Genomic DNA, 26,396 nt, shown 5'->3' on the forward strand with positions numbered 1-26,396 from the left:
AGGTTAACCCTTTGTTCCTCGGCTCATTGACCGAGTACAATCTGAGTGATGCTAAAACCTCCACGATGCTGAAAACTCCATGGACCTCTTCCTTTCCCACACTTACTGCTCGCCAGCTTTCTGAATTTCAGTAACTCAAGGGGTAAGTGACCGCAGGATGCCCGAGCTGGGGCATCCCGCAGCAGGCCCAGGGTTGTCTGACTGCCTCCAGCCTTTCTGGTGCCTCCTGGACGGGCTGGTGCGAAATCGAGCCGGCATCGAGCTGGGCGCAGGCAAAACCTGCATCCGGAGGCAGTGCTTGCGACGGCTTTTCTCCGCTGAGCTAACCCCGCCATTCTCCCGCCCCGCCGGGGCCCCGCTTGGAACCGCCGTGCTAGTCCTGGCGAGGGGCAAGCTGAGAACCTGAGGGGCGCGGCTAGTTGAGACTCCGCCTCTCCACAGCGCCCATTGGTGGAGCCGGCCGTGCCCCGCCCAGGGGCGTGCCCGAGGCCAGCACGGCGCTGTCCGACTGCCAGAGCCCGCCGGGAGCCGGTGCCGCGGGAGAGCTGGATGGCGGCGGCGGCTGGGACGGGGCGCAGAGGCATGGCCCAGAAATACGACGTGATCGTGGTCGGGGGCGGCATCTCAGGTAGATGCGGAAAGTTGGCGCGGCCACCGCACATCCGCCAGCCTTCTCCGGGGCATCACACCAGGGGTGGTCGCAGAGTTTGCTCTGCGCCGGGGGCGGCGTAGAGGCACCGGCGCTCGGGGACGGGGTACGCCCGGCCGAGCAGTGCGGGGTCTGGGAGCGGCGGGTGGCTGGCTGTCGCGGCAAGCCTTGAGGCTTAGGCAATGGTTAACGATAGTGTCAGGTCTCCACGGGGTTCAAATACATTTGATATTAAAGAAGTGGGGAGGAAGATATCCAGATGGCTGATTTAGACCGTATTCACTTCTTCTGCATTGATTTGTACTTTGTGTTCATCAGAAGAAAGTCCGTAGAAAACCTGACTTTACAATGTCCACAGGTGCAGGAGAATGCAGGGATACAGGCTGGGATTTTTACATCACAAGAAATACGCTCTTATTCAGTGGTGCTTTTTAGGTTGCTCTTGCAGTGCTGGCGCTTCTATTGTTTTGACAAATACTACAGAAAGTCACCTGGGAATATCTGTAAGAACATGTTGGGCTTTTGTGATTGCAAAAAGAGCTGTTCTCTGCAGACAGCCAAGTTCTCCCGGTGTGATGGACTTGGAAAAGTACTTCCCAAAATGCTGTTCAGATCTACTTCAACATTTGCAAGTGCAAATGTTTCCTAAGATGAGAATGTTGCTAAAGAGAATCTTCATTTGGTCTGTCCATCAGATAAATACAGTATTAGCAGGTTTGGCCAAGTTTCAGTTTTCAGGGAGTCTTTACTTCACTAACAATTTAGAAAAGATAAATTATGTGACCGAATGACTTCAGTGATGCTACAATTATTGCTATAGGTAAAATTACTTTTTCATTAGAATTCAGAAGTCAGAGACTTCCTTTTATTCAATCTGTAGTGAATTAGTGCATGAGACAGCAAATTGTTTACTTAATGACATTATTTCATTTGTTGAAACAACAGTAATTGTTTAAATAATTATTTGTGACAATGTAATTATGTAAATAATCTGTAATATTGCTGAACATAAACAGTTTGGACCTAGCTTAGGTTGATTTTCAGTTGTACCCGATGCCTGGGTGTTTTCCTGCTAGCACAAGTCATTTGGTCTTGATCCTTAAGGTTTCTGTAATGCACAGAGTGCCCTTAGGGAATTATCACCCATACTGTGTGGAGTTGATAGCCATATGATCTCAATGTGGTTTCTAGGGCTCTGAGAAGCTCTTCATGTCTGACGGCAGCTTGCTCCTCTGGCTTTTCCAACCTGTAGCAGTGTTTGTGAAATGCATCCAGCATTTCTAAATTCTGTCTTGCCTCACCAGTGCAAGAGTCAGTATCCTATTTCAGAACACTTAACGCCTTGGACTAAAGCCTGGAGTGGAGTCTGTAATGGAGCCAAGCAGGAAACGTTAAGGCATTACAATCCCTGAAAATGTCAGTGGCATTAGGAAGACAAATAAACATGTCACAGTACTGTTAAGGCACAGGAACATTTTTCTTGCCAGTGGAAAGTCTTATTTCATGCCACTGGCATAGAAATTGCTGTTTGCCTGTTAGAAAAGGCATTATTTTAAGAAAGATGCCTTAGATAAATGAACAATAATTGCCTTATTTTATAATTAATCCAATTTAATATACAACACCATTCATAGCCAGGCATTATAATTTCTATCAGCTCCTAGTTTGTTCTGTGTTTGATATACTTTCTCTGTGGCTACCATTCCTGTATCAATATGCCTATACCTCAGTTCTCTAGGTAGTGAGACAGTGCTACTTTCTGGTCTTAATAAAATTATTCAAAAAAAAAGGAAAACGTTAATCTGTATCTAGAATGTTGATGCCAGTATAAGTAGTAGTATCGACAGGATTTCCTTTCAACATCTCTCTGGCTCTAGTCTTGACTTGCTGCTTATTTATCTATAGATAAATAAGATAATAGATATCTTATTTATAGATTTCCAGTTGCCTCAAATGGTAAGATTATTGCCTCCTCTCCTTCTGCTGTATTTTAAACACTCATTGTGTGATGCTTGCAACAAAGAATGGGAAACTTTGGGATAAAGGAGTTCTCTACTAGAAGTGCTTGAAATGCATATCGTGTATAAGCAAGTTGCTTGTTATATTGAATGTAAGCTTCCCAGCAGTGGGCTTTTAAAGATGCTTATACAATATTTCCAAAATGAAGCCTAAATCCTGACTGATGCCTCTGGAATTAGTTATTCCACAAAATGAAGCATGGGCTTGAGAATAAATTTCTGTACAACCTAACACACTCTTGTAATCCATGTTCCTGGCCTCTGTATGCACCCACCTGTATATGGTCATTCACAGGGACACAGAATCTACTCTGCTTGTAGGAAGCTATATTCTAGGGATGGAGGGAGCTTCTGCAGAGTGCTTCACAGTGGGGAAGCTCTTGGAAGAACTCTGATCTTGTGGCCCCTACCACATAGATTTTCCTCCTGAACCCCACAGAATTGTGTTCAAGTTGTCCAAACTGCATCAGCAAGTACATTTGGACAAAGAGGGAGTTTGGGCTATATTCCTCTTTTCTTGTGAGCATGCATGTTAAAAATGTGGATCATGACCAGAAAAGGCCCCAGGCACATGTTTGTATCTTTCTAAGTGGATGATGTCCCCCATAATACAGATAATACTAGTTATAACATTTTGTTCATAAACATGTTAAATAAATTGATGCCTGAAGTTAAAGACTTTCCCTATACCTGCAAGGAGTTATCATTTATATGCCTTGAAAATGGCTCCCATTTTCTACTTGTAGGGTTTTCTACTGAACTGAAGGAGGCGTTCTAGTTTGGATTGTTTTGGACCTTCTGCTTGTGCATTTTGGCGTAGGCTATGGAATCCCTTCATTTGTTAAACACACCAAGCTGACCATGGATATGTGTCTGATTAATCAGCAGAACTGTAACCTGGACATCCCATCAGAGAGTCCTCTGCTGCCTGGGTTAAGAAGCTACACTGTTTGAGGAGTGGGAGACTGCCATCCCCTGTGTGGGCTAACTACTGTATTGACAGCTTCCAGAAGTTGTCCTTTTTATGCAGCAAGTCACCTTGCTGATCGACAGCCACCTGAATATGAGCCAGCAGTGTGCCCAGGTGGCCAAGAGGGCCAATGGCATCCTGGCCTGCATTAGGAATAGTGTGGCCAGCAGGAGCAGGGAAGTCATTGTGCCCCTGTACTCTTCAGTCCTGTGTCCAGTTCTGGGCCCCTCAGTTTAAGAAGGACATTGAGACACTTGAACGTGTCCAGAGAAGGGCAACAAGGGTGGGGAGAGGCCTTGAGTACAGCCCTGTGAGGAGAGGCTGAGGGAGCTGGGATTGTTCAGCCTGGAGAAGAGGAGGCTCAGGGGTGACCTCATTGCCCTCTACAACTACCTGAAGGGTGGTTGTGGCCGGGAAGGGGTTGGTCTCTTCTCCCAGGCAACCAGCACCAGAACAAGGGGACACAGTCTCAAGCTGTGCCAGGGGAGGTTTAGACTCGAGGTGAGGAGAAAGTTCTTCACTGAGCGAGTCATTCGTCATTGGAATGTGCTGCCCAGGGAGTTGGTGGAGTCACCATCCCTGGAGGCGTTCAAGAGGGGATTGGACATGGCACTTGGTGCCATGGTCTAGTCATGGGGACTGTGTTGATAGGTTGGACTCGATGATCCTCGAGGTCCTTTCCAACCTAAGTTATACTGTGATACTGTGTGATACTGTGATACCACTGCACCACTCCTGATCTGATACTTTGTACCCACACCAGCTCCATTACCTACTTTACCAGCTAACACCGCAGTTACAGGGAAATTCAGATTTTTGCTCCGTAGCTCAAGCATGCAGCATACACAGGAGCTCTGAGATATGAGGTGGGTTACAAGGAGGTCCAAGATGCTCAGTCACTCACTCTTTGGGAATTACTTGTTAACAGCTGGATAGCATTAAGTTTTCAGGCAGTTTTGTCGAAAACTTCAGATTTTCACCTTTTCAGATCTAGAAAATGGCTGCTGCCTACATGTGACCTGTCAGAACTCTCTAAGTGTCCTTTTTGGGGCATATTTTCACATGGATAACAAAATGTGATATGCTAACTCAAAGGCTACCTCCTTGCCAAATTTCAACTGGCTGCTAGAACTTCCAAAACAGGAATAAAATATAATAATAAAAAATAAAGCCATGAATTTTGAAAATCAAATTATGTTTGCTTGTTAGAGGTTTAGAAACAGCTAGCTGATTTTGACCAAGATTTTCCAGCAAAAAAGAATCAGCCTGAAAAACACAGCCTCAAAATTCAAGCCTAAATAGTTCAAAATGTGACCAAAAAAAAGGGTGTAGGCAGAATAACCTAACTTTTTTTTCAGCAGGAAGTTTGGATTGTATTTGTTTGCCAGTCTCACCTTACATGTGAATTTTGGACACTAGAAGCTGAGTTTATCAAAGGAAGTAATGGAGAATTAAGAAAGTTATTTACATAATGCAAGCCAGAGACACAGCAGATACATGGGAAAATATGTCCAGAAGGAGTCAAGTCCAAGAAAACATGCATGCCAATATCTTTTGGAAGAAATTCTAGCACATTGTGTTTCAAGCACAAATCACAAGGGAAACACAGCCCTAATTGAAACTTAGTCTGAAGATTATCATTCTATGACACAGATAGTTCTTCTTTATTTTGTCTTAGAAACAAGGCAATCTTGTGGCTCAACAAAACAGACACTTAGATTTTCCAGCTGCGGGCAGGAAATGGATCTGTTTTCTAATGTACTCATGGAGGACTCCAAGAAACTGGGATGTAAAAAATAGGAGTAATTAGTCTTTATATTGAAATAAAATATATGACACACTATTAAGGCTTTTTTTGTTTTGTCTTGTTCATAGAAGAGCGCTCAGTATTGGCATCTCCTGCTCCACAGTGTGTGATCTTCAACCTTACTGCCTGAGCTACCTACACATTGGCTGTGGTCTCTGAGTGAAAGCCTGAATAATGAGGAAATGAAAATGTTGCTTGCTTGCTATCATGGCAAAACAACTGCAGTTGTATACTACTCTGTTTGTTTTGACAGCATGTTAAGCTGCTGTTAAGTGGTACTGTCAGATAAACTGTCAAATACACAGTTACTGGTAGAAGACACAATCAGTCCTACCTGTGTAAATCGGGGGTAATTTTCAGTAGATATTTATCTTTCTAATGTTACTTCTAATGTTACCCAGAATTGGATCTGTAGGAATTCAGTTGCTGCTGTGTTGATCTCTTCATATCTGGCCTGTGCTGGCTCTGGCTACCCAATTACTTCCAACTTCCTTTTTGGATCCAACAGGAAAGCTAATAATCATTAATAATATTGTCACTTGGTACCAGAAATTAATAGAATCAGAGAATTGTTAAGGTTGGAAGGGACCTCAAGGAACATCTAGTTCCAGCTCCCCTGCTGTGGGCAGGGACCCCTCACACTAGATCAGGTTGCTCAGAGCCACATCCAGCCTGGCCTTAAAACCATGTTGGGATGGGGCTTCTACCACCTCCCTAGGCAACCTGTAATTTCTGAAGGCTTTCTTTTGTTTTGTTTTTTTTCTGAATGCAGAAATGATTAACAATGTTTCACAGAGCTCTCAATTCTCCATGAGCTGCTGGCAAGCTGTCACTATGAGAAAACAATGTACAGCAGAAACAAAATCGTCATACCCCCCTATGATGTATAATAGATGTTTTATACAATGCTTGCAAATAAGCAGAAATACCAGTTTCCATTTGCCTCCTCCTTCATAATGTCTGCTAATGTTTTTGTGCTAAAGATTCGACACATTCTGATATGGGGCCTGGGTTTTGGTTAAGACACTCCTTTGTGTGCTCAGTGCTTGATATTTAATGACTGCCAAAATATGGTCACGATGTGTTCATTATATACCTAGATGTAGAAATATTGTTATTTCCTTAATCTTTCATCATATTTTTCTTTCCTTCAGTAAAGACATCATTAATAAAGATTGTCTAACCCAGCATGAGTCATAGGTTAGCAAGTTCAGAGCTGTACAGCTATGGTTTTTTGATGAGGCATAGATTTGGGCTTATGTGAAAGTTGTTGAAAGGTAGGAAAGAGTATACCTGCTGGCTAAATAGATCTGAAGACTTAAGATTGTTACTCACTCCAAATAAATAGCCTTGAAGGAAAAAAAAAGGGGGGGGGGGGGAAGAAAAGAAAAAAAAGGGAAAAAAAGCCAAGTAGTTTTAACAATTTTCCTTGGCAAATTTTGACAAATATCCTTGGCAAAAGTACTTGGCAAAAACATAGCCAAGTAATTTTGACAAATATCCTAGAATAGCAAAACCAGGCGTGGGACAGCCATTATGTCTTTCCTGGGAATACCAGTGCTGGCAAGGACATTGATCATAGTTTAGCAGCAACCTTTTTTTTTTTTCACAGGCATATTTAATGGGATATCAGTGCTTGGCAAATGGGATTTTATTCTGCATAGAGAACAAAACAGTTATCAATAGTTAGAAAGCATGTAACTAACTCCCATTAACTAGATTGTACCATCACTTTAACTGGTGCTACTCAATTCAACAGATAAGGGAAAGGAGCATGCTGCATTTCTAACTCCATGCTTCTGCTACTTTTTTCTGCCTTTGTTTGAGGGGAGGATGTTATTCAGAGAAAGAGCACAGAGCCACAAAGACAATTAAAGGAGTGGAACATCTCTCTTATGAGGAAAGGCTGAGGCAGCTGGGTCTCTGTAGCTGAGGAGACTGAGTGGTGACCTCATTAATGTTTATAAATATGTGAAGGGTGAGTATTAGGAGAATAGAGCCAGGATCTTTGCAGTGATGTCCGATGATAGGACAAGGGGCAATGGGTGCAAGCTGGAGCAGAAGAGGTTCCACATGAACATAAGGAAAAGGTTTTTTCACTGTGAGGGTGGCTAAACACTGGAACAGGCTGTCCAAAGAGGTTGTGGATTCTCCTTCTCTGGAGATATTCAAAATCCACCTGGGAGCATTCCTGTGTGATCTGCTCTACATGATCATGCTGTGGCAGGGAGGTTGGGCTAGACGATGTTTTGAGGTCCCTTCCAACCCCTAATGTTCTGTGATTTTGTGAAGAGATGTTCCCTACAATGGCCTTTGGACTTAAAAAGAGAAGGGGATTCGTCCTCAGGATATAATTCCTCTTTCTGCCTGCCATGTTTCTGTTGACACTCTCTGTGAGAAACTGTCTTTGTGCCCTTCAGAACAAGGCTTGCATCTGTTAAAAGCATTTAGACAGCGGTGCTATTGAAACCAGCCAGAGTGGCTTGGTCTCAGTTGGACAGTGTAGTCTGCATTATAAAATATCTATTCTCTTTTGGTGGCAACTGTATGATTTTTGCTGGGGAAAAGGGGTGGGGAAAGAGGAATTGATGAATAAGAAATGAAAAACATTTACCTGAAAATGACAAATAAATGCAACCTCATCCTCATTGTTTAATATCCAACATGGAGGATTGTGAAAGAATGTAGGGAGAGATAAAATATGGTTTCTGACAAACGAAGTTTGTGATGTTCTGGTATTAGGCAGGACTGAAGAAGAAATTAATACAGATTGTGTATTCTTGGATTGTGCAAATTTAAGGGGCTATAATTTAATTAATGCTTTTGTTATTTATTTATTTTTCACTTTTTCATGGAAATTTTAAGTCTTCAAATCCTTGGTCTGTGAAAGAAACACATTTCTTTCATTCTCAGCCTTCTATACTTTGTTGCCCATTAGTGACTGAGTATATTGTGCACCATCATGTGCACAAAAATTCCAGTGAGAAGAAAATCAGGGAGAGGCAATAAGGACCAGAAAGAGATGAGGAAGGGATATTTTACTCTACAGGCATGGCACTAATGTTTTGCATCTCTTGTTGACATGCTCATATTTATTTGGTGAAGAGAGTTGTAGATGAATAACGAGAGCTGGTTCTAATGTGGCCACTGACAGATTTAATTCCCCAGCTATGTCTGGAAAAAGTTAGGGTTTTCCATCAGTGAAACAATAGAAAGAATCAGAGCATTACAGTGGAACTTTAATGGGGATATATTGACAATTGTTTTTGTTTACTAATCTATGTTAGAATCATGAGCAAATAAGTTTTAGAATTATTCCCTGCTTAAGATCAGAATAAAAGGGAGAGATTTACCAGGAAGATTCCCCCAACCCCCGTGTGTGTTACTCAATTACAGCCTGCTAGAACACTACAGTAAAAGGGTTACTCATCATTCCTACAGCATAATTATCCCACTCCATGCACAGTAGGGTGGATTAAAAAGGATTTTATGAGGGAATGTTGCATCAGGTGGGTTTGGGGAAACTTTCAGCTCAACAGGCAAATAAAAAGTCAAATGCACTTTGTTGAGGAAGCTAGAAAGCAGGCAAACAATGCATCTAGAGAACCAGCAGATAGTTCCCTTTTCAGTAGTAACAGGTAGCTTCCTCTGCCTTTGGGTTGTTTGGGGTTTTTTTTTGTGTGCTCAATATGGCACATACATAGTGGCCTCAGTTTGAAAAGTTAAAAGGTTAAAGGTATCAGACTGTCATCATCACTGCCCTTGCGTGTTTTGGAGATGTTCAGTACACATCATGTAAGTGATGCTTCTGGGAAAGATGCTAGTGGGTTTTGCTTCTGATCATGGTTTATCAGTGCATCTGTTTGGTGATGTGGATTTACAGAACCTAGATTTTGAAAAGCAGAACTACTATACTATTCTATAGAATTACTGTCATATTTCCAATAAAGTAACTTTTAAAAACTCTCACCATTTATGGTACAGAACTTGTATCTGCTCGTGCGCCTTCTATCAAGACCAGAATTGACACAACTTGGAATTATTCTCATAAAAGCTACCCTTAAAAATGTTCCCCTACAAAATAGGGACGTTGTGGGACTTGGTTGGGAATCAAGATCAGTTCTTTTAAATCTCAGTCTTGTGTTTTACCTGTAGAGTTGAAACTTTCTTCTGTTAGGTGAAGGCATGCTTTGTGGTATTTACCATCAGGCTACATACAAAATTCAGTGTGCTGTTCAGCATCTCTGTTTCAGCTATGGTGTATGTTGTCTTGTCTGCAGATTGGCATAAATTAATTTCTTAGTTTTTCTTTCTTTCTCTTCCTCTCTCTTTCTTTCTCTTCCTCTCTCTTTCTTTCACTTCCTCTCTCTTTCTTTTGCTTCCTCTCTCTTTCTTTTGCTTCCTCCTTCCTCTCTTCCTTCCTCTCCTCCTTCCTCTCCTCCTTCCTCTCCTCCTTCCTCTCCTCCTTCCTCTTCTCCTTTTGTCTTTCCTCTTTCTTTTGTCTTTCTTCCTTTCTTCCTTTCCTTCTTTCTTCCTTTTTTTTTTAACTGTATAGCCAGTGTTTTTATGCACTCGAAACTGCTTTGCTTGATGGGATTGTGACAATTTCCTGAAATGAAAGCAGCAGCAAATCTGAGTTCTTAATAGCTCTACAAAAATCAATAGGAACAGAGCTTTCCTGCACGACATCTTCAGACGAGGGAAGCTTGTTTTGAGATTGCCATAGAAACCCTTGTGGAGGATGTATAAATCATCTTGCCTTGTTTATTCTCATCTAATAACAAGTGAATTTCTACATCCAGATACTTCAAATGAGGCATGGTTTTGGCATGTTCCTTTTATCTTTCTGAGGCAAATAGTGTATTTCTAATTCATAGAATTAGAGTGGTATCTGGAAGGAATACAGCCAGTGATCTGGGGTGGTTTGCAGCTTTATCTCTAAACTACATTTGGAGAAAGTGAAGGCAGCAATGGAACACAGCAGCAGCCTCGATGGTAAGAGGCTTGTCTGTGCTGCAATCGTACAGGCATTCAGAGGTGCACTTTAAAACACCTTACCTAATTCTTGGTGGAATCCCAACAGACCACAATCCAGTGCTTCGGTGTGCTTGCAGGGCACAGTGGATACTCACAATATCCTAGGATTGTGTGGCTGCTGACAGAACCTCTACACATAGTGGAGGGTGATGGTTTTAGAGCAGTGCTTGTACTGTAGGAGGCCCTTGAAATATGAAGGTCCTGTCTTCCCCCTTAGAAGCTCCTGGAAGGAGCATAATGGCCTCTATAGAGATAGCAGAGATGTTGGAAAGGAGGTGAGAGGTTAGCTTTATGTGGCCTGAAGGGAGCTGAGCAGGCAAAAATGGAGCAAGGAGCTGGAAGGTAGAAGGTATCATTCATTCTTCTCTTTCATTCTCACCCCAATGAACAAACACAAAGAAATCACACTCTCACAGTATCACAGTACATTAGACGTTGGAAGGGACCTCAAGAGGTCATTGGGTCCAAACCCCCTGCCAAAGCAGGATCACTTAAGGTAGTCCACACAGAAATGCATCCAGGTGGGTCTTGAAAGTCTCCAGGGAGACTCCACAACTTCTCTGGGCAGCCTGTTCCAGTGCTTCCTCACCCTCACTGTAAAGAAGTTTCTCCACACGTTGAGGTGAAATCTTCTATGTTCAAGCTTGAACCTGTTGTTTCTTGTCTTATTAGTGTGCACCACTGAAAAGAGCCTGGCCCCCTCCACTTGACACCCACCCCTCAGATATTTATGCACATTGATCAGATCCCCTCTCAGCCTTCTCTTCTCAAGACTAAACAGCCCCCAGCAGTAAGCTTTACTTCCAGCTCAGCCCAGTGCAACCATTATATTCTCTAAAATAGCTGTGGCACGAATAGCTGTTGTACATAGCATGAAAAGATGTGTTTAAGCAGCGAAGATTGGCATGCATGATTTTTTTTCCCATACCTATGACAGATTTTTCATTGCTTCTACAATAAAATCTTCCAGAAGATTTACACACAGTCATGCTCAAGTGGCCAGTGGTTTTAGGCAGAGTAAAGAAATTCAACCTTTTATTTTATATATGCAGGAAAGCCACTTTCTGTGAGAAAAAAAAACACAAACCAACACTGTGTATTTTAAAAAATAATTTTCCCTCACATAAACATTGAAAATATTTGTAAGAAAGTACTGCAGTTTGTGTTGCTAATGTTATAGATTTGTGTCTTGCATGTTTATATTGAGGAAGAGAAGAACACCACCATGACAAGGATTAAGAAATTAACTGGGAAAAATGGTAAAATGTTCTCTGTAGAATTTCATGCAGGAAAAAAACATTATAAAGAACTACTGAAAGAAATTAGATCAGTTTGTAAGATGTGATCCCTCACTGACAAATGGCTTGTACTTTTTAAAATTAGAATATTAAATAGATGGAAGAATTGAGTACAATTCTCCTCCAGCAGCAAGCTAAAGAATATAGAATACATAGAATACTTAGAATAAACCAGGTTGGAAGAGACCCTCAAGATCATCGCATCCAACCCATCAACCAATCCAACCCATCTAAACAACTAACCCATGGCACCAAGCACCCCATCAAGTCTCCTCCTGAAAACCTCCAAGGACAGCGACTCCACCACCTCCCCGGGCAGCCCATTCCAATGGGCAATCACTCTCTCTGTATAGAACTTCTTCCTAACATCCAACCTAAACCTCCCCTGGTGCAAGGGGCACAAGAATGTAAATATATTTTTAATATGAGCATGGAAATTGGTTGAGTAATTTTTGTCAGCGTAGGATGAAGAGTCCAGTTGGAGACCTGCAGCTGGTGGTGTTCCCCAGGAGTCAGTGCTGGGTCCAGTCTCATTCAACATGTTCATCAACGATCTAGATGAAGAGACAGAGCATACCTTTAGCAAGTTTGCTGATGATAGGAGACTGAGAGGCATGGCTGACACACCAGAAGGCTGTGCTGCCATTCAGTGAGTCTTGGACAGACTGGAGAGGTGGGCAGAGATAAACCTAATGAAGTTCAACATGGAATACCACCATGTACCAGTACAGGTTAGGGGTTGATCTGCTGGGAGTAGCTTCAGAGAGGAGGACCTTCTAGTCTTGGTTGTTAGTAAGTTATCTATGGGACAGGGTTGTGTCCTTTGGCCAAGAAGGCCAATAGTATTCTTGGACGGATTAAGGAGAGTGTCAAGGGAGGTACTTTTCTCCCCTCTACTCAGCCCTACTTAGATCACATCTGAGAGACCTGGGTCTGTTTAGTCTGGAGAAGAGAAGGCTGAGAGAGGGGACCTTATAAATGTCTACAAATATCTTAAGGGTGGCTCTCAAAAGGATGAAGTCAGTCTCTTTAGAGTGATACCCAGTGATAGGACAAGGGGAAATGAATGTAAACTCAATCATAGGAAATTCTATCTCACATGAGAAAAAAACATTTTTACTGTGAGGGTGACCAAGCAGTGGAATGGGCTGCACAGGGAGGTTGTGGAATCTCCTCCTCTAGAGATCTTCAAAACCCGCCTGGACATATTCCTGTGTGACCTGCCCTAAGTGGTCCTACTTTGCAGGGCAGTAGGACTTGATGGTCCCTGGAGGTCTATTCCCACCCCTGGCATTCTATGATTCTCTGATTTGAGTTTCCTCAGTTCTGATTTCCAGGGAATGGTGTTCCACTTCCCCACTAAAGCTGCCCAGAGAGATTTCTCTCCCCTGGTCTTTTCAGATGTGCATTCATTGTAGGCTCGCATACAGTTGTTTTTAATCAGATTTTGAGGTAGTGTAATAAACATGAATATAATATTATTTCTTACTGCAGGGTATCTTGGAAGTTCTGATCAATAACGCTGGCTTTCATATACTTAAGGAGGGGAAACAACTCCAAAGACAGAATGCTTCAGTGCCAAACTAGCCTGCAGGGCAATGGGGTAATCCGATTTCACAGAGTCATGATTGCTTTTTACAATTTCAGCTGGCATTTGTCAAAAGCAAAAAGGACTCCTGTCCCATTGAATTTTCAGTTGTCTCTAGTGCCCCCATCACTAAGTCCCATAATTTGATGATCCTTTCTGAGACCACAATTCTTTTGATAAAGTGTCTACATACAGAGTGTTTGATTGCTACAGTCAAACCCCATTGCTGAAAAGTAACCTTGACAGTGAAGCAGACCTTCCTGCATGAGAATGAGGACAATGGCTAGCAGTAGAATGGAGAGTTGATGAGTGAGAGAAGTTGAAAGCCTACCTTACTGGAACATACCTGTTTATTATTTCTTTCACTTTAATGCTGCTATAGCCCATATGATGGGCTTTGCCTTTCTGTGCATTGCACAAACAGAGAGTTCAATGTGTGTCCCTTAATAATTGAGGGTTTACTGCTTAAAATGCCAAAATGTGTGGTAGCTTTAGGCTGTGCCTAGAAAAATTTTCCACAGATTGAGTAGAAAAGTGATAGAATGTAAATAAATTACCCTTGGATGTTAAAGGAAAAATAAAATGATAAGGTCTAAACAATCCCATTGGTCTGATAACTAACATAAAGTTAGTTGTATGAACTAACTCTTTCTCTTTTGGGTGGTTTTTTGTTTTTTTTTTTGCTCTAGCAGATACTAGCTGGTGCTTTTGCTTAGCTGTTGTTGACCTTGGCTGCATTCTTCTTGTGGCTAAGTAATAACAAGCTACGTTCTGCTCTTCTCTCTTTTACAGCATACAGGGGAGAAGGTGGGGGGTGGGGGGAGAGAGGAGGAAGCTGTTGGTAACCCCCTGGTTTTGTCCAGGGGGAGTTCTTGTGTTGTTTATAAGTTGTAACTATATGTAAATTGTGTGTATTTCGCACATACTCATTACATTTCATATTTCTAGACTGTAGTTGTGCTTGTAAATACAGCTTCATTTGCTTCCACAGAGCTAGTCTGGCAATTTTATTTTGGGAGGTAATTTCATCCCACCACAAAATGCTAACCTGGAGGAGGAAGCTTCAGGCTGTAAGTGCTGTTTATCAAGATGGTCATAACATGAAACTAAGCAGCAGGCACGTGATTTCTGTGGCAAGACATCATTAAAAGTTTCTGAATCTTCAGGAATTTTTGAAAGTGGGATAGAAATGTCTGAATTTGAAGCTTTGGTTCATTTTTTTGAACATAAGCATGACCGGTTCCTGCCACTTGTTTTTAAGGACTTCCTTCTCTTCTGGTAGGTTTGTCAGCTGCCAAATTGCTGTCTGAGTCTGGGGTCAGTGTGGTGGTTCTTGAGGCCCGGAACAGAGTTGGGGGAAGGACATACACCATCAGGGTAAGTGCTTCTTTAGATGTTGGTCTGTAACTTAATGCAGGTCTATGACATGGCAAATGTCACTTCTACCTTCAAACAGGGGAAGAAGGAGGACACAGAGAACTATAGGCTGGGCAGCCTGAGCTCATTTCCATGCACATGAAGGACAAGAAAGTCATCAGTCACCATGAATTCACCAAGAGGAAGCAATGCTTGACCAACCTGATAAAACTTCTATAATGGGATTACTGGCTTGGTAGATGAGGAAAGAAGAGTGGATATTAGATTTCAATAATTCAGCACTGTCTCCTGTAAGATACTCAAAGACAAGCAGATGATGAGCAGACAGTGAGATGGACTGAAAACTGGCTTAACAACCTGGGCCAAAGGATGATGAAGTCTAGTTGGAGATCAGTAATCTGTGGTGTACTACAGGGGCCAATGCTAGGTCCAGTCCCTCTTCATTAATGATCTGAATACTGAAGGGATTGGAGCATCTCTCCTATGAGGAAAGGCTGACAGAGTTGGTACTGTTAAGCCTGGAAAAGTGAAGACTGAGGGAGATATCAGTGTATAGATGGGAGGAAAGGAAGGGAGCAAAGAGGATGGAGCTGGGCTATTTTCAGTGGTGTCCAGTAGCAGGACAAGAGGCAATGTGCAGAAGCTGAAAGATAGGAGGTTGGAACCATACAGAATCATAGAATAGTAAGGGTTGGAAGGGACCTCTGGAGATCATTGAGTCCAACTCACCGTTGCAAAACAGGATTACCTAAGGCAGGTCACACAGGATCATGTCTAGGTAGGTTTGGAAAGTCTCTAGAGAAGGAAACTCCACAACCTCTCTAGGCAGCCTGTTCTGATTCTCCATCATCCTCACAGTAAAGAAGTTTTTCCTCATGCTAAGATGGAACTTCCTGTGTTCAGGTCAAGCAGGGCCGGGACCATGTGCAGACAGCTTTTGAGTATTTCCAAGGAGGGATCTCCTTGGAACCTCCCTAGGCAACTTTCATAGTGCTTGGTCACTGTCACAGGTAAAAAAGGGATTTCCTAAGGTTCATTTCTCCCTCCCCCACAAAGAAAGAAACCACGGCTGACTCAGTTGGAGAAGCAAGATGAATTAAAGCTGTATTTACAAACGGGATGAAATGCAGTACACAATATATTGTGTACATACAGTATTTACAATATACACAGAAATACACAGCAAAGAAAGTAAGACAGAACAGAACTCCCTCCTCCGGACAGCAGAGGGGGGTTCCCCCCTTTACCCCCTCTCTCCCCCCTACCTCCCTTTTTTCCCAAAAAGGGTTAGAGAGAGAGAGAAAGGTAATTAATAAGGATGAAATTTTGTTAGGCTTCAAAGCGCATGCAAGGATTAGTCCTCTTATCTGTTATCCAAGGTCAGCTCTGGCTACTTGCTAAGAGAGAGATAGAAGCAGACAGGCCAAACGGAACAGACTGGAACAGAGACAGACTCAAACTGAACTAAAACTTAAAGTTGCATTTTACCTATCTACCAATGAAATTCGTTTAGAATATCTGAATGTTTTCAAAATATTCATCCAGAGTGTTCCAGCAAATGTCCCTTTCTTAAAGGCACAGCCTAAAATGGTCACACCCTCCATTGGACTCACTCTAGTATTTCCTTGTCCTTGTGCTGGGGAGCCCAGAACTGGGCACAATACTCCAGATGTGGTCTTACTAGGGCAGAGTAGAGGGGGAATAGAACCTCCCTCAACCTGCTGGATGCATTAAGATGCATCCCGGGATACCATTTGCCTTCTTGGCCAAAAGGACACAATCTTGTCCTATGGATAACTTACCCACCAGGACTCCAAGGTCCTGCTCTATGCTTTCCAGCATTCAACCCCTAATCCATACTGGTGCATGGTGTTAATACTCTGTAGGTGCAGGACTCTACACTTAGCCTTGCTGAACTTAATTAGGTTTCCCTTTGCCCAGCTCTCCCATTTGTCCAGATCTTGCTAAATGGCAACACAGATTTCTGGTGTATCAGCCAAACTTCCCAGTTTCATATCATCAGCAAACTTGCTGAGGGTACACTCTATCCCATCATCCAGATCAGTGATGAAGGTGCTGATCAAGACTGGAGCCAGCACTGATCTCTGGGAAACACAACTAGCCATAGTGGACTTTGCTCCCTTGGTAACAACCCTCTGAGCTCTATTGTTTTTATGAACACTGTTATTGTATATATGAACATTAGGAAATCCTTTTTTTGCCTGTGACAGTGACCAAGCACTATGCAGGTTGCCTAGGGAGGTTCCAAGGAGATCCCTCCTTGGAAATACTCAAAAGCTGTCTGGACATGGTCCCGGCCCTGCTTGACCTCCAGAGATCACTTCTAATCTCAACCATTCTGTGGTTCCTTTGGGTTTGACATCATTAGCCAGGAGAAAGAGGGTGAGTAATGTTCCCAAAGAAGACAGGGGTCTCAAGTTACTGTCACTTTTGTCAAGTAATAGAGCTCTGTTTGGACAGGTGCATCGCAGTGCACGCCAGCGTTTTTTTCTTGACAGATGCTTTAAAATTGGTCTGGAAACAATTCTGAGAGCCATCAAATGACACTTGGTTGCCTAACCAGGAGTGTGTAGAGCCATTTTAGCTGCCCTCGGATACCTTGCCTGGCCTCCAGCTATAGGTCTTCCATGGGACATGAGTCAAATTTGTCAGCCTTGCACAGAAGTCTTGGATAACTTAGACTGTGGGATATAACACCTGTATTAAGGTAATTGAATTCCACTCATACAGTCCATACCCTTTGTCAATGGCTGGATCTACTCTGCCTTTAGCATTAGAGAGGGAAACTATCATCTCAGACAATGAGTGTCAAAGCACTCCTCTCATTCCTGCCTCACTTTATATACTGTAGCAGGCATTTAACTAAGAGCCCAGTAAGAAACAGCCTGAGCAGGACCAGACATCACTCAGCTCAGCTCAGCCATGCATTTTACCCAGCTTTACAATATCTGAAACAACACTCTTGCTTCTGAAAATGGACTGTGTCTGGATTGCCTCTAAAAAGAAAAGGAAAGGAATTGATGTGTCACCTATGGCACAGGGTAACGCAATACCTCTGCTTCCCACCCTGGAAGTAAGGGAGGTTTGAATTATGTTTGATGCCATTGCAGAGGAACCAAAGATAAACAGTGGGGTTTCAGCAGAAATCATTATACTGGAAACATGAAGCATAAACACCATCTTTCTGTGACACTAAGAGTGCCTAGCTTGAAATGCTCACTATAAACAGTGTTAAAAAGGAGTTACTGTCTTGGGCAGTCAGCCTGCTTGTAATAGCATACGTCCCTGAAATTTGTTTTGTCTTCTTACTTCCCAAGTGAAAGTAATGTTGGTCTGAGGGGTGTGTGGAGCACTTTCAGTGGCAGGCATGGCTGGGGACTGCTAGCCAGAGTGCACTAGGCTAGAGCCAAGGTGTGCCCGGCTGGAAAGCAGATTACTCTCCTTGCATACTGCAGTGCAGTGCTCAGCACCTACAGCATTAAATCTAAGGAGATAAACACAGAGAGAAAACAAACCTCAATTCTGGAGATGGTTTCAACTTGAGAAATGTTTTGCAATGACAACAAAAGGAACATGAATTCTGAAAGAGGGAGGTTAGACTTCACCAAAGTGTTGATTAAGATGCATAGTTCTTCACATGCTCTTGTATTTTGTGAGACTAAAAAGCCAGTACTAAAAACTGCAGTGAAATTTAAACAAGACTTAATTCAATTGCACATATGCACGATGGAGTGACTACTCTGTGATCTTCGGTATGAAGTTTAATGAGGCCAAGTGTAGGGTCTTGCACCTGGGAACATAAAACCCAGGAATGCAGCTCAGATTGGGCCACATGGCTTGAGAGCAGCACTGTAGAGAGGGGTGTGGGGGTCTTGGTGGACAAAAGGCTCAACATGAGTGAACAGTGTGCTGCGGTGTCAGAGCAAGCCAACGGGAGGCAGGGATAAAGATGTCATTCTCCCACTCTGCTCAGCACAGGTCAGGCCACACCTTGAGTACTGTGCACAGTATTAGTCCCTGCTACACAAGAAGGATGCAGACAGGCTGGAAAGGGTTCAGGGAAGGGCCACAAAATTGATCAGAGGACTGGCAGACCTGTCATGTGAAGGAAGGCTGAGAGAACTGGGTTTGTTCAGCCTTGAGAAGAGAAGGCTTAGGGGAGACCTCATAACCATGTACAGGTTCATAAAGTCATGAGGAGGGAGACTCCCTTTTTACAAAGAGTGACACAGTAAAGGCAAGGGATAATGAGCACAAGTTGCTACTAGGGAGATTCAGACTGGATGCCAGAACATTTTTTTTTACCATTCAAACTATCAAACGTTGGAATAAATTCCCAAGGGAAGTGGTGAATTCCCCTACATTAGACATCTTCAAGGCCCAGCTTGACAGGGTGCTAGGTGATCTCATTTAAAATGTATTCTTACCCTCTGAAAGGTTGGACTAGATGATCCTTGAGGTCCCTTCCAACCTGGTATTCTGTGAGCCTATGAATCTCTCACAGAGCTCAAAATTGCCTGGTTTTAAGTCAGTCAGTATACATTTTCTCCTGCATGTGTAGTTGCAGTGCTAGTCAGTATGAAATAATCATTTCTACTTCTGGCTGCATGTATTGAAGAGCTTCCTGCACATGTTCTGATTCCTGTGTGTTTTCTTTTGACAGAATGATAAGGTTAATTACGTAGATGTTGGTGGAGCATATGTGGGACCTACCCAAAACCGGATTCTCCGCTTGGCTAAAGAGCTGGGTATTGAGAACTATAAAGTGAATGTTGATGGGCATATGGTCCATTACAAATCGGTAAGTATTGCATCTTTTATGTTGAGATACCTAAAAATACCACTGGGCTTTGGAAATTACTGACAGTCATTAAAAGGGTTTCTTTTAAAGCTGACTTTTAGTAACCCAGTTAGCACCATTTGGAAATACTCATCATAGAATCATAGAATTGTTAGGGTAGGAAGGGATCTCAAGGATCATTTAGTTCTAACCCTGCTGCCATGGGCAGGGACACCTCACACTAGATCAGGTTGCTCACAGCCACATCCAGCCTGGCCGTAAAAACCTCCAGGGATGAGGCTTCTACCACCTCCCTGGGCAACCTGTTCCAGTGTCTCACCACCCTCATGGGGAAGAACTTCTTCCTACCATCCAATCTGAATCTGTCCATTTCTATTTTTGTTCCATTCCCCCTAGTCCTATCACTATCTGACACCCTAAGAAGTCCCTCCCCAACTTTCGTGTAGGCCCCCTTCAGATACTGGAAGACCACAATGAGGTCTCCTCAGAGCCTTCTCTTCTCATATCCTATTTTAACTTAGTGGTTAAGTGGGATCGGTGGTTCTTGTTTTCTTTTGGAAAGTGTTCACAAAGACTGACAGCAGCAAAAAAATAAATCAATTGGGATACATTCAGAAACTGATGATTTCCTTTGAACATACCCTCTAAAGAATTTTTGCCTAAAATTCAGAAGTTCTGAAGTAAAAGCCAGATTTAAGCAAGAAAAAAACCCCAACAAACCACTGTTGGATGTTATTGAGCAACAATACTTGACAGCAGCGTTATGGAACAGGTCTGGAAGTAGTGCCACACACTGGCACCATTTATATAACTAGGATTCCTCTGAGATCCCTCCCAGTCCTGTAGTGTGGGATTCATGTTATTGCAGTTGCATGTCTGGAAGCTGGGCATCTAATTTGAGACTCACTGAGATTCTCTCTCTGGGTAACAGTGAGAAATAAACTCCTCCTGAGGGTTGCTATAAACTTCGTGTCTGAGATGTGATATAGGAGTCCAGATCTTGACTTAGGGGCCATGCTTGAGTAGATATTGGTGTGGTTAAAGTGCACCGCAGTAAAACCTGTTGTGAGAGTAGATTTCCAGCCCTTAGATACTTAGCCCACTGATTTTTTTTCCTGAAGTCCTAGTCAGGACCTACTGCCAAAACCAATGCAGATGGAGAGGGGCAGGGAGAGGGACAAGGACAGACCCCTGAGATTTGTAGGCATGAGGTACAACTATCTATCTCCATAACTCACAAACTGCTTTATCTTCCAAAGACTACAACTTCTACATTTTGTCAATGTTCTTTCATTTTGATACTACCCAGTCTCTGGCAGAATGAGGTTTATAGCCTGTATGAATCAGAGTTGACATATTTGATAGAGTAAGGCCATGGGGTGGATCCTGAGTTGATTTAGTTTCTGTTATGTCTTCCCACTTTTTTCTTCTGAGAACTGGAACAGTACACTCATTCTGCAAATCTGGTTCTGGAACCTCACTATACTGAGGAGATTCCTGACATACTCAAAAAATAGTCACATCTTCAATAATAGCATAGCTAGTCCATAATAGTAAAAAAGTTATTTTGTACCAGTTGGTGTGAAATTGGTGTAGTTCTACAGCAAGAAGGCTGGTCTGATTTGTACCACCTGAATTTTTGGCCCACTCTATTTGATTTACATTCAGACATGGATCTCTTAGCATTCTAAAAGGCACTTATCTTCTGTATGTCAAATAAAAAGCTCTAATGGGTTGCATAAATTTCAGCTTTTAATCCATTTTGACACTGAAGCTGCAGCTTTTCTTTTTTTTCATCCCACGTTATATTATGCATATCCTTGCTAACAACCATGTAACTTTGTGTTTGCTTTGAAGTGAAAGTGTGTTTCTAAGCAAGAGTCAGCATGATGTGCTACTCAACTGGATCACAGCCTGTGTGGACCAGTTCTAGATTTGGCTTCATGATCCTGCTGAGTTAACCAGGCCCCAAGGGAGGCATGGTTGCTGGCCCAGGGTGACAGCAAAGGGGCTTGCAAGTCTGCTAGTGTGGACAAACTTGAACACAGATGAAAAAATAACAATGTTTTTCCTCCAGTAAATCTTATTCCTCCTCCTCCTCTTCCCACAAATTGCAGGCTTGTTTTCTTTTCCTAAGGTTTTCCACTGCTGCTCCTCCTTACTGTTTCCTTGAGAAACCATGTAGTCTTTGTTTCAGGGATCTGTTATTTAATCCCCTTTTACATCACACGTCTACAAGAAGCCCAGTGAAAACCATCTCTGCAGTCCTGGCTATTGGTTGAGTTGATCAGTGCCCAGGGCCCTTAGGGTTGTACATTTTACCTGCACAGACCCACCCCTCATATTCATTAAAGATGCTCCAGGAACCCAAGCACCTGTGGTGTTTCCTAGGTGATAGAAAACTTGTTAGCAAAGAGAATATTTGATATTAAATGATCGTTGCTCCAGAAATTAAATACTGATCTGAGAGATGAATGTTTCATCTTCTTGGACTGTCAGCTGTGGGTCAGCTACTGCCTTTCAGGTTTGAAAAGTTTTACAACAATTTGTTTTTTCCCTTGTGTCTCATTTGATATTTCTATCAGCTGGTGGCTGTCAGGGAACACAGAGCTGGGGCCAGACAGGAAGGTCCATTCCCAAGGGCATTTCTTCGAATGCTGTGGTTTTGTCAGAGGCATGAAGGAGAGTGCTTTGAGGATGACTAAACTTGGCTTTAGAATTTGTTGTGACAGCCATTCAACCACATATAACCCCAAGCATCTTCAGATTAAGAGATTTTTGGGTCTTTTTGTTTGCCCTATTAATCAGTCAAGTTCGGCTCTTTCTGAAGGATTCCAGGGTTGGGTTGGGTTGAGTTAGGGGAAAGTGTGGGGAAATGGTTCATCCTAGCAGCAGAGGCAGCCAAGGGAAAATGGAAATCCCCAAGGAGATTTCATGAGCCTCTTTGCTCTGAAAGGAATTTTTCCCATGTGTGTGTGTGGAAAAATTCCATGTCCTACAAGCTTGAAAAAGCATGCTGATTCAATGTGAGCAGGTTTCTTTTGCTGCTACAGTTTGTTAGAAAAATCCAAACATGTAACTGTTGTTTATCTTCTTGTTGTTGATTGTTCATTCTTTCCCATCGGTCACCATAGTAACATGGACTGCTTTGATATCAATCAGGAATTTGTTTGTATCCTGTTGTTGTAAACGTGTAACTTCAAACTATAGGTTTTGTTACTGAACCCAACTTTCTCATCAGCCAAATTACTCTGTGACTGCTGCCTCATGATTTATCAAGAATGCTTTAGACTGAGAAAAAGCAGATGTGCTGGCATTCTCCCTTCCCAGAAGGGGCAGATAGCTTTAATTCTTACAGAGGTCCTTGAAGGTCATGCTGTGCTCCATTTTCACCATCTCTTTAGTACACCATGGAAAGTAAGTGTGTGAGGGCCTTGGTGTGGTATTAACAGTCCCATACAATTAGTCCTCTAATATCTGGTTGCACCACCCAGCTCCAGCATATATACCATCAGTAAATGAGGACTGGATTTGCTTATTTATTTGTTTATGATTTTCTGAGCAAGGTAACAACTGGCAAAAGATAAATATTTGTATGCAAAGTTTCACTTTGCCCAACTAGTCTTCCTTCCTTCCGTCAGCTTTAAAAGATTAGGGCCCAGCAGTTAAGGCTGTGGCTAAATCTGTGCAGATTGCCATAAATCTGCAGTTTGAACTCAGGAATCATAGACAGTCCAAGGCACTGCCATGCTTACAAGGCTAGAGCTGACTACTGAGCAGTGAAGAATGCCCACCTATAACCCTCCCAAACCATAAGGGAGTTGCTGCTCTGTCTGTGCGTGCTGCGCACAGCCCAAGGGCAATGGCAATCTGCTCTGGGGTGCAAGGAATGCTCTCTCCGTGCTTCCTGAAGTGTAGCTTGTCCTCAGTACAGCAGCTGGGAGCCAGGTTTGCCTTTCTCAAGGCTGGCAAAGTTGTGTGCGCCTCCAACACAAATTGAAACTTGGGGTGGTGTCACAGCTGGGGTGACATTGGCTTAGTTCCTGTAGTTCTAAGTCACAGTGTAGCCCAGGGCTACGGACTTTGCCAAGCATATCTCTGCTGCCTTCCTTCTAATGACTGAAGTGTGGCGCTTGAGGTTGTTGTTTCCTTTGGATATGTGTGGGGTAGCTAATCCAGGCAGGCAGCAGGACTCAAATCTGAGGTCTTCAGGAAAGCATTTGACACATCAGGGGGAAAAAAAAGTAAAAAGAAAGTTAGGTAAACTCTGTGGGTCAGACAAGCAGCCTAGCAGCCGAGTGTTAGCATGGGAAGAATGCCAGTAGGTTATTTGCCTTTCAGTTAAGAAACCAGTCATTCTCAAAATAATATCCCCAGAACTCTATAAACTTGTTCAAAAATGAAATGTTGCAAGGCCTTGCCTGCTTGCAGTGAGCTCCTTTGTGAAAGATGCAGCCAGAGCTCCTTTGCCATTGGAATGTGCTGCCCAGGGAGGTGGGAGAGTCACCGTCCCTGAAGGTGTTCAAAAGAGGACTGGATGTGGCACTTGGAGCCATGGTTTAGTTGTCCTGAGGTGTTAGGTATTAGGTAATAGATTAGGCTTGATGATCTCTGAGGTCTTTTCCAACCTGGTTGATTCTATGACTGTTTTATTCTATTCTAGGTTCATTTGAATGTACAGAGTGCTTAGGAACAAGAAATTATTACTTTCCTGGACAGTTTTTTGAGTCTGTTTAGCCCTGAATTTGAGAACCTGCTCAGAACAAATGCACTTCTCTCCATCCCATCCAAACAAAATGTGGAAAAAATAAAAAGAAAGAAAGAAAAAAAAAAGAAAAGTGTTATTGTCCTCTTTAACATCAGCCTAACTGATTTTCCCCCTCATACTTAGCTTCATGAATTCCATTGCTTACATGCATGTACAGTGTAAAAAAAAATCAAACCAAAATCAAAATGACAAAAAGCCCTAGGTCTGTTGAGGCAACAGGTCAGCCACATGATGACAGACTTTCGTGTTCTTGAGGAATGAATCACAGAATCACAAAAAACATTCAGTTGGAAGAGATCTCAAAGCTCATCCAGTCCAACCCTCAACCCAGCACTGAAGGGTCAACATTAAATCATGTCCCTAAGCACCAGGTCCACACGCTGCTTAAAGACATCCAGGAATAGTGACTTCACCATTGTTCTGAGCAGACCATTCCAGTGTCTGATAACCTCCTCTGTGAAGAAGTATTTCCTAATATCCAGCCTGAACCTCCCCTGGTACAGCTTAAAACCATTTCCTGTAGTCCTGTTGCTTGACACCAAGGAGAAGAGGCTGCCCCCTCCTCGCTCCAACCTCCCTTCAGGTAGTTGTAGGGAGTGATGAGGTCTCCCCTCAGCCTCCTTTTCTCTAGACTGAACAATCCCAGCTCCCTTAGCTGCTCCTTATAGGCCATGTAATATATCAAGCTATGTTCTGGTGTGTTTCAGTTATGTTCTTATATGCATTTTAGGGGAAGTCAAGCTATATGACAGATATTTTCCCTTCAACATGGAATCCCTTAATTTATCTGGATTACAATAACTTCTGGAGGACCGTGGACAAGATGGGAAAGGAGGTAAGCTCTGCAAATTGTCTCTCTTTTACAATGCTCACCTCACCATGAGTAAATCTGGTTTGGTTTGATGTTGTTTCTGGCAGGCTTTTTTATTGCTTCTTTAATAGGGAAAGAAAAGGGGAAAAAAAGAAATATCATTCAGGAAAGACACCTATATTGCACAGGACCTATCAGGAATAAGAGGGCTTCCTCACTAAGAGAGAGCTGGAGTACATATTTAAAGGTCCCTTCCAACCCAATCATGCTGTGAGAGGATACAAAATATCTAGATATTTAGGTACCTGAAAAAATATTAAGTTGAACCTTAGTGTATGTACATTCTCATGCCAGGGAAAATCATTTCATGAGCTGGGAGATCAAAGAATCACAGAATCATGGAACATTGGGGGTTGGAAGGGACCTTGAAAGATCATTTGGTCCAACTTCCCTGCCAGAGCATGGTCACCTAGAGTAGATCACACAGGAATGCATCCAGGCAGATTTTGAATGCCTCCAGTTTAGGGTCGAGGTGAGGAGAAAGTTCTTCACAGAGAGAGTTGTTAGCCATTGGAATGTGCTGCCCGGGGAGGTGGTGGAGTCACCATCCCTGGAGGTGTTCAAGAGGGGATTGGATGTGGCACTTGGTGCCATGTTTTAGTAGTCATGAGGTGTTGGGTGACAGGTGGACTTGATGATCTTTGAGGTCTTTTTCAACTTTATTGATTCTATGATTCTATAACTCCACAACCTCTCTGGGCTGTCTGTTCCTGTGTTTGTCACCCTTACAATGAAAAAAATAATTCCTTATGTTCACCTGGAACCTTCTGTGTTCAAGCTTCCATCCATTGTCCCTTGTCCTGTCATTGAGCATCCCTGAGAAGAGCTTGGCTGTGTCCTCCTGACACTCACCCTTCACATATTTATTAACATTAATGAGGTTACCACTCAGTCTCCTCTTCTCCAAGCTAAAGAGACCCAGCTCCCTCAACTCCCAGAGACAGGAAGAATTTTTCCATTTCCTCTGTGACAGACTCTGTGAGTAAGGATGATTCTTTTCTCTTGTAGCTGCCAAAACTGGGCTTCACTTTGGCTTCATAGTATTTTTATTTCTAAAATTCTTAAACTGTAAATGCCTTCAAAATTGAAGCAGTGCAACTGCAGAGCTTCCTGTATGCAAAAGATTAATCCCTGAAGCATCATCATGCTGTCTTTGAAAGATTTATCAGTTGCCTTATAATCTGACTACAA

The 26,396-nt window shown here is 42.8% G+C and overlaps 1 protein-coding gene across 1 annotated transcript in view; it reads left to right on the plus strand.

Moving 5' to 3' along the window:
- The first annotated feature begins 513 nt into the window (after nt 1-513).
- The window catches only part of LOC137449536 (amine oxidase [flavin-containing] A-like), a 46,652-nt gene continuing 20,769 nt past the window's right edge, over nt 514-26,396 (plus strand). The window contains exons 1-4 of the mRNA XM_068155121.1: nt 514-628; nt 14,650-14,744; nt 19,429-19,566; nt 25,065-25,169. Of these exons, the coding sequence (XP_068011222.1) occupies nt 550-628; nt 14,650-14,744; nt 19,429-19,566; nt 25,065-25,169 (417 nt within the window). The 5' untranslated portion in view covers nt 514-549. The remainder of the gene's footprint in view (nt 629-14,649; nt 14,745-19,428; nt 19,567-25,064; nt 25,170-26,396) is intronic.

Source organism: Melanerpes formicivorus, unplaced genomic scaffold, assembly GCF_026170545.1.
Source record: "Melanerpes formicivorus ecotype bairdi unplaced genomic scaffold, bMelFor1.0.p_v2 SCAF_30, whole genome shotgun sequence".
Classification (NCBI taxonomy): Eukaryota; Metazoa; Chordata; class Aves; order Piciformes; family Picidae; genus Melanerpes; species Melanerpes formicivorus.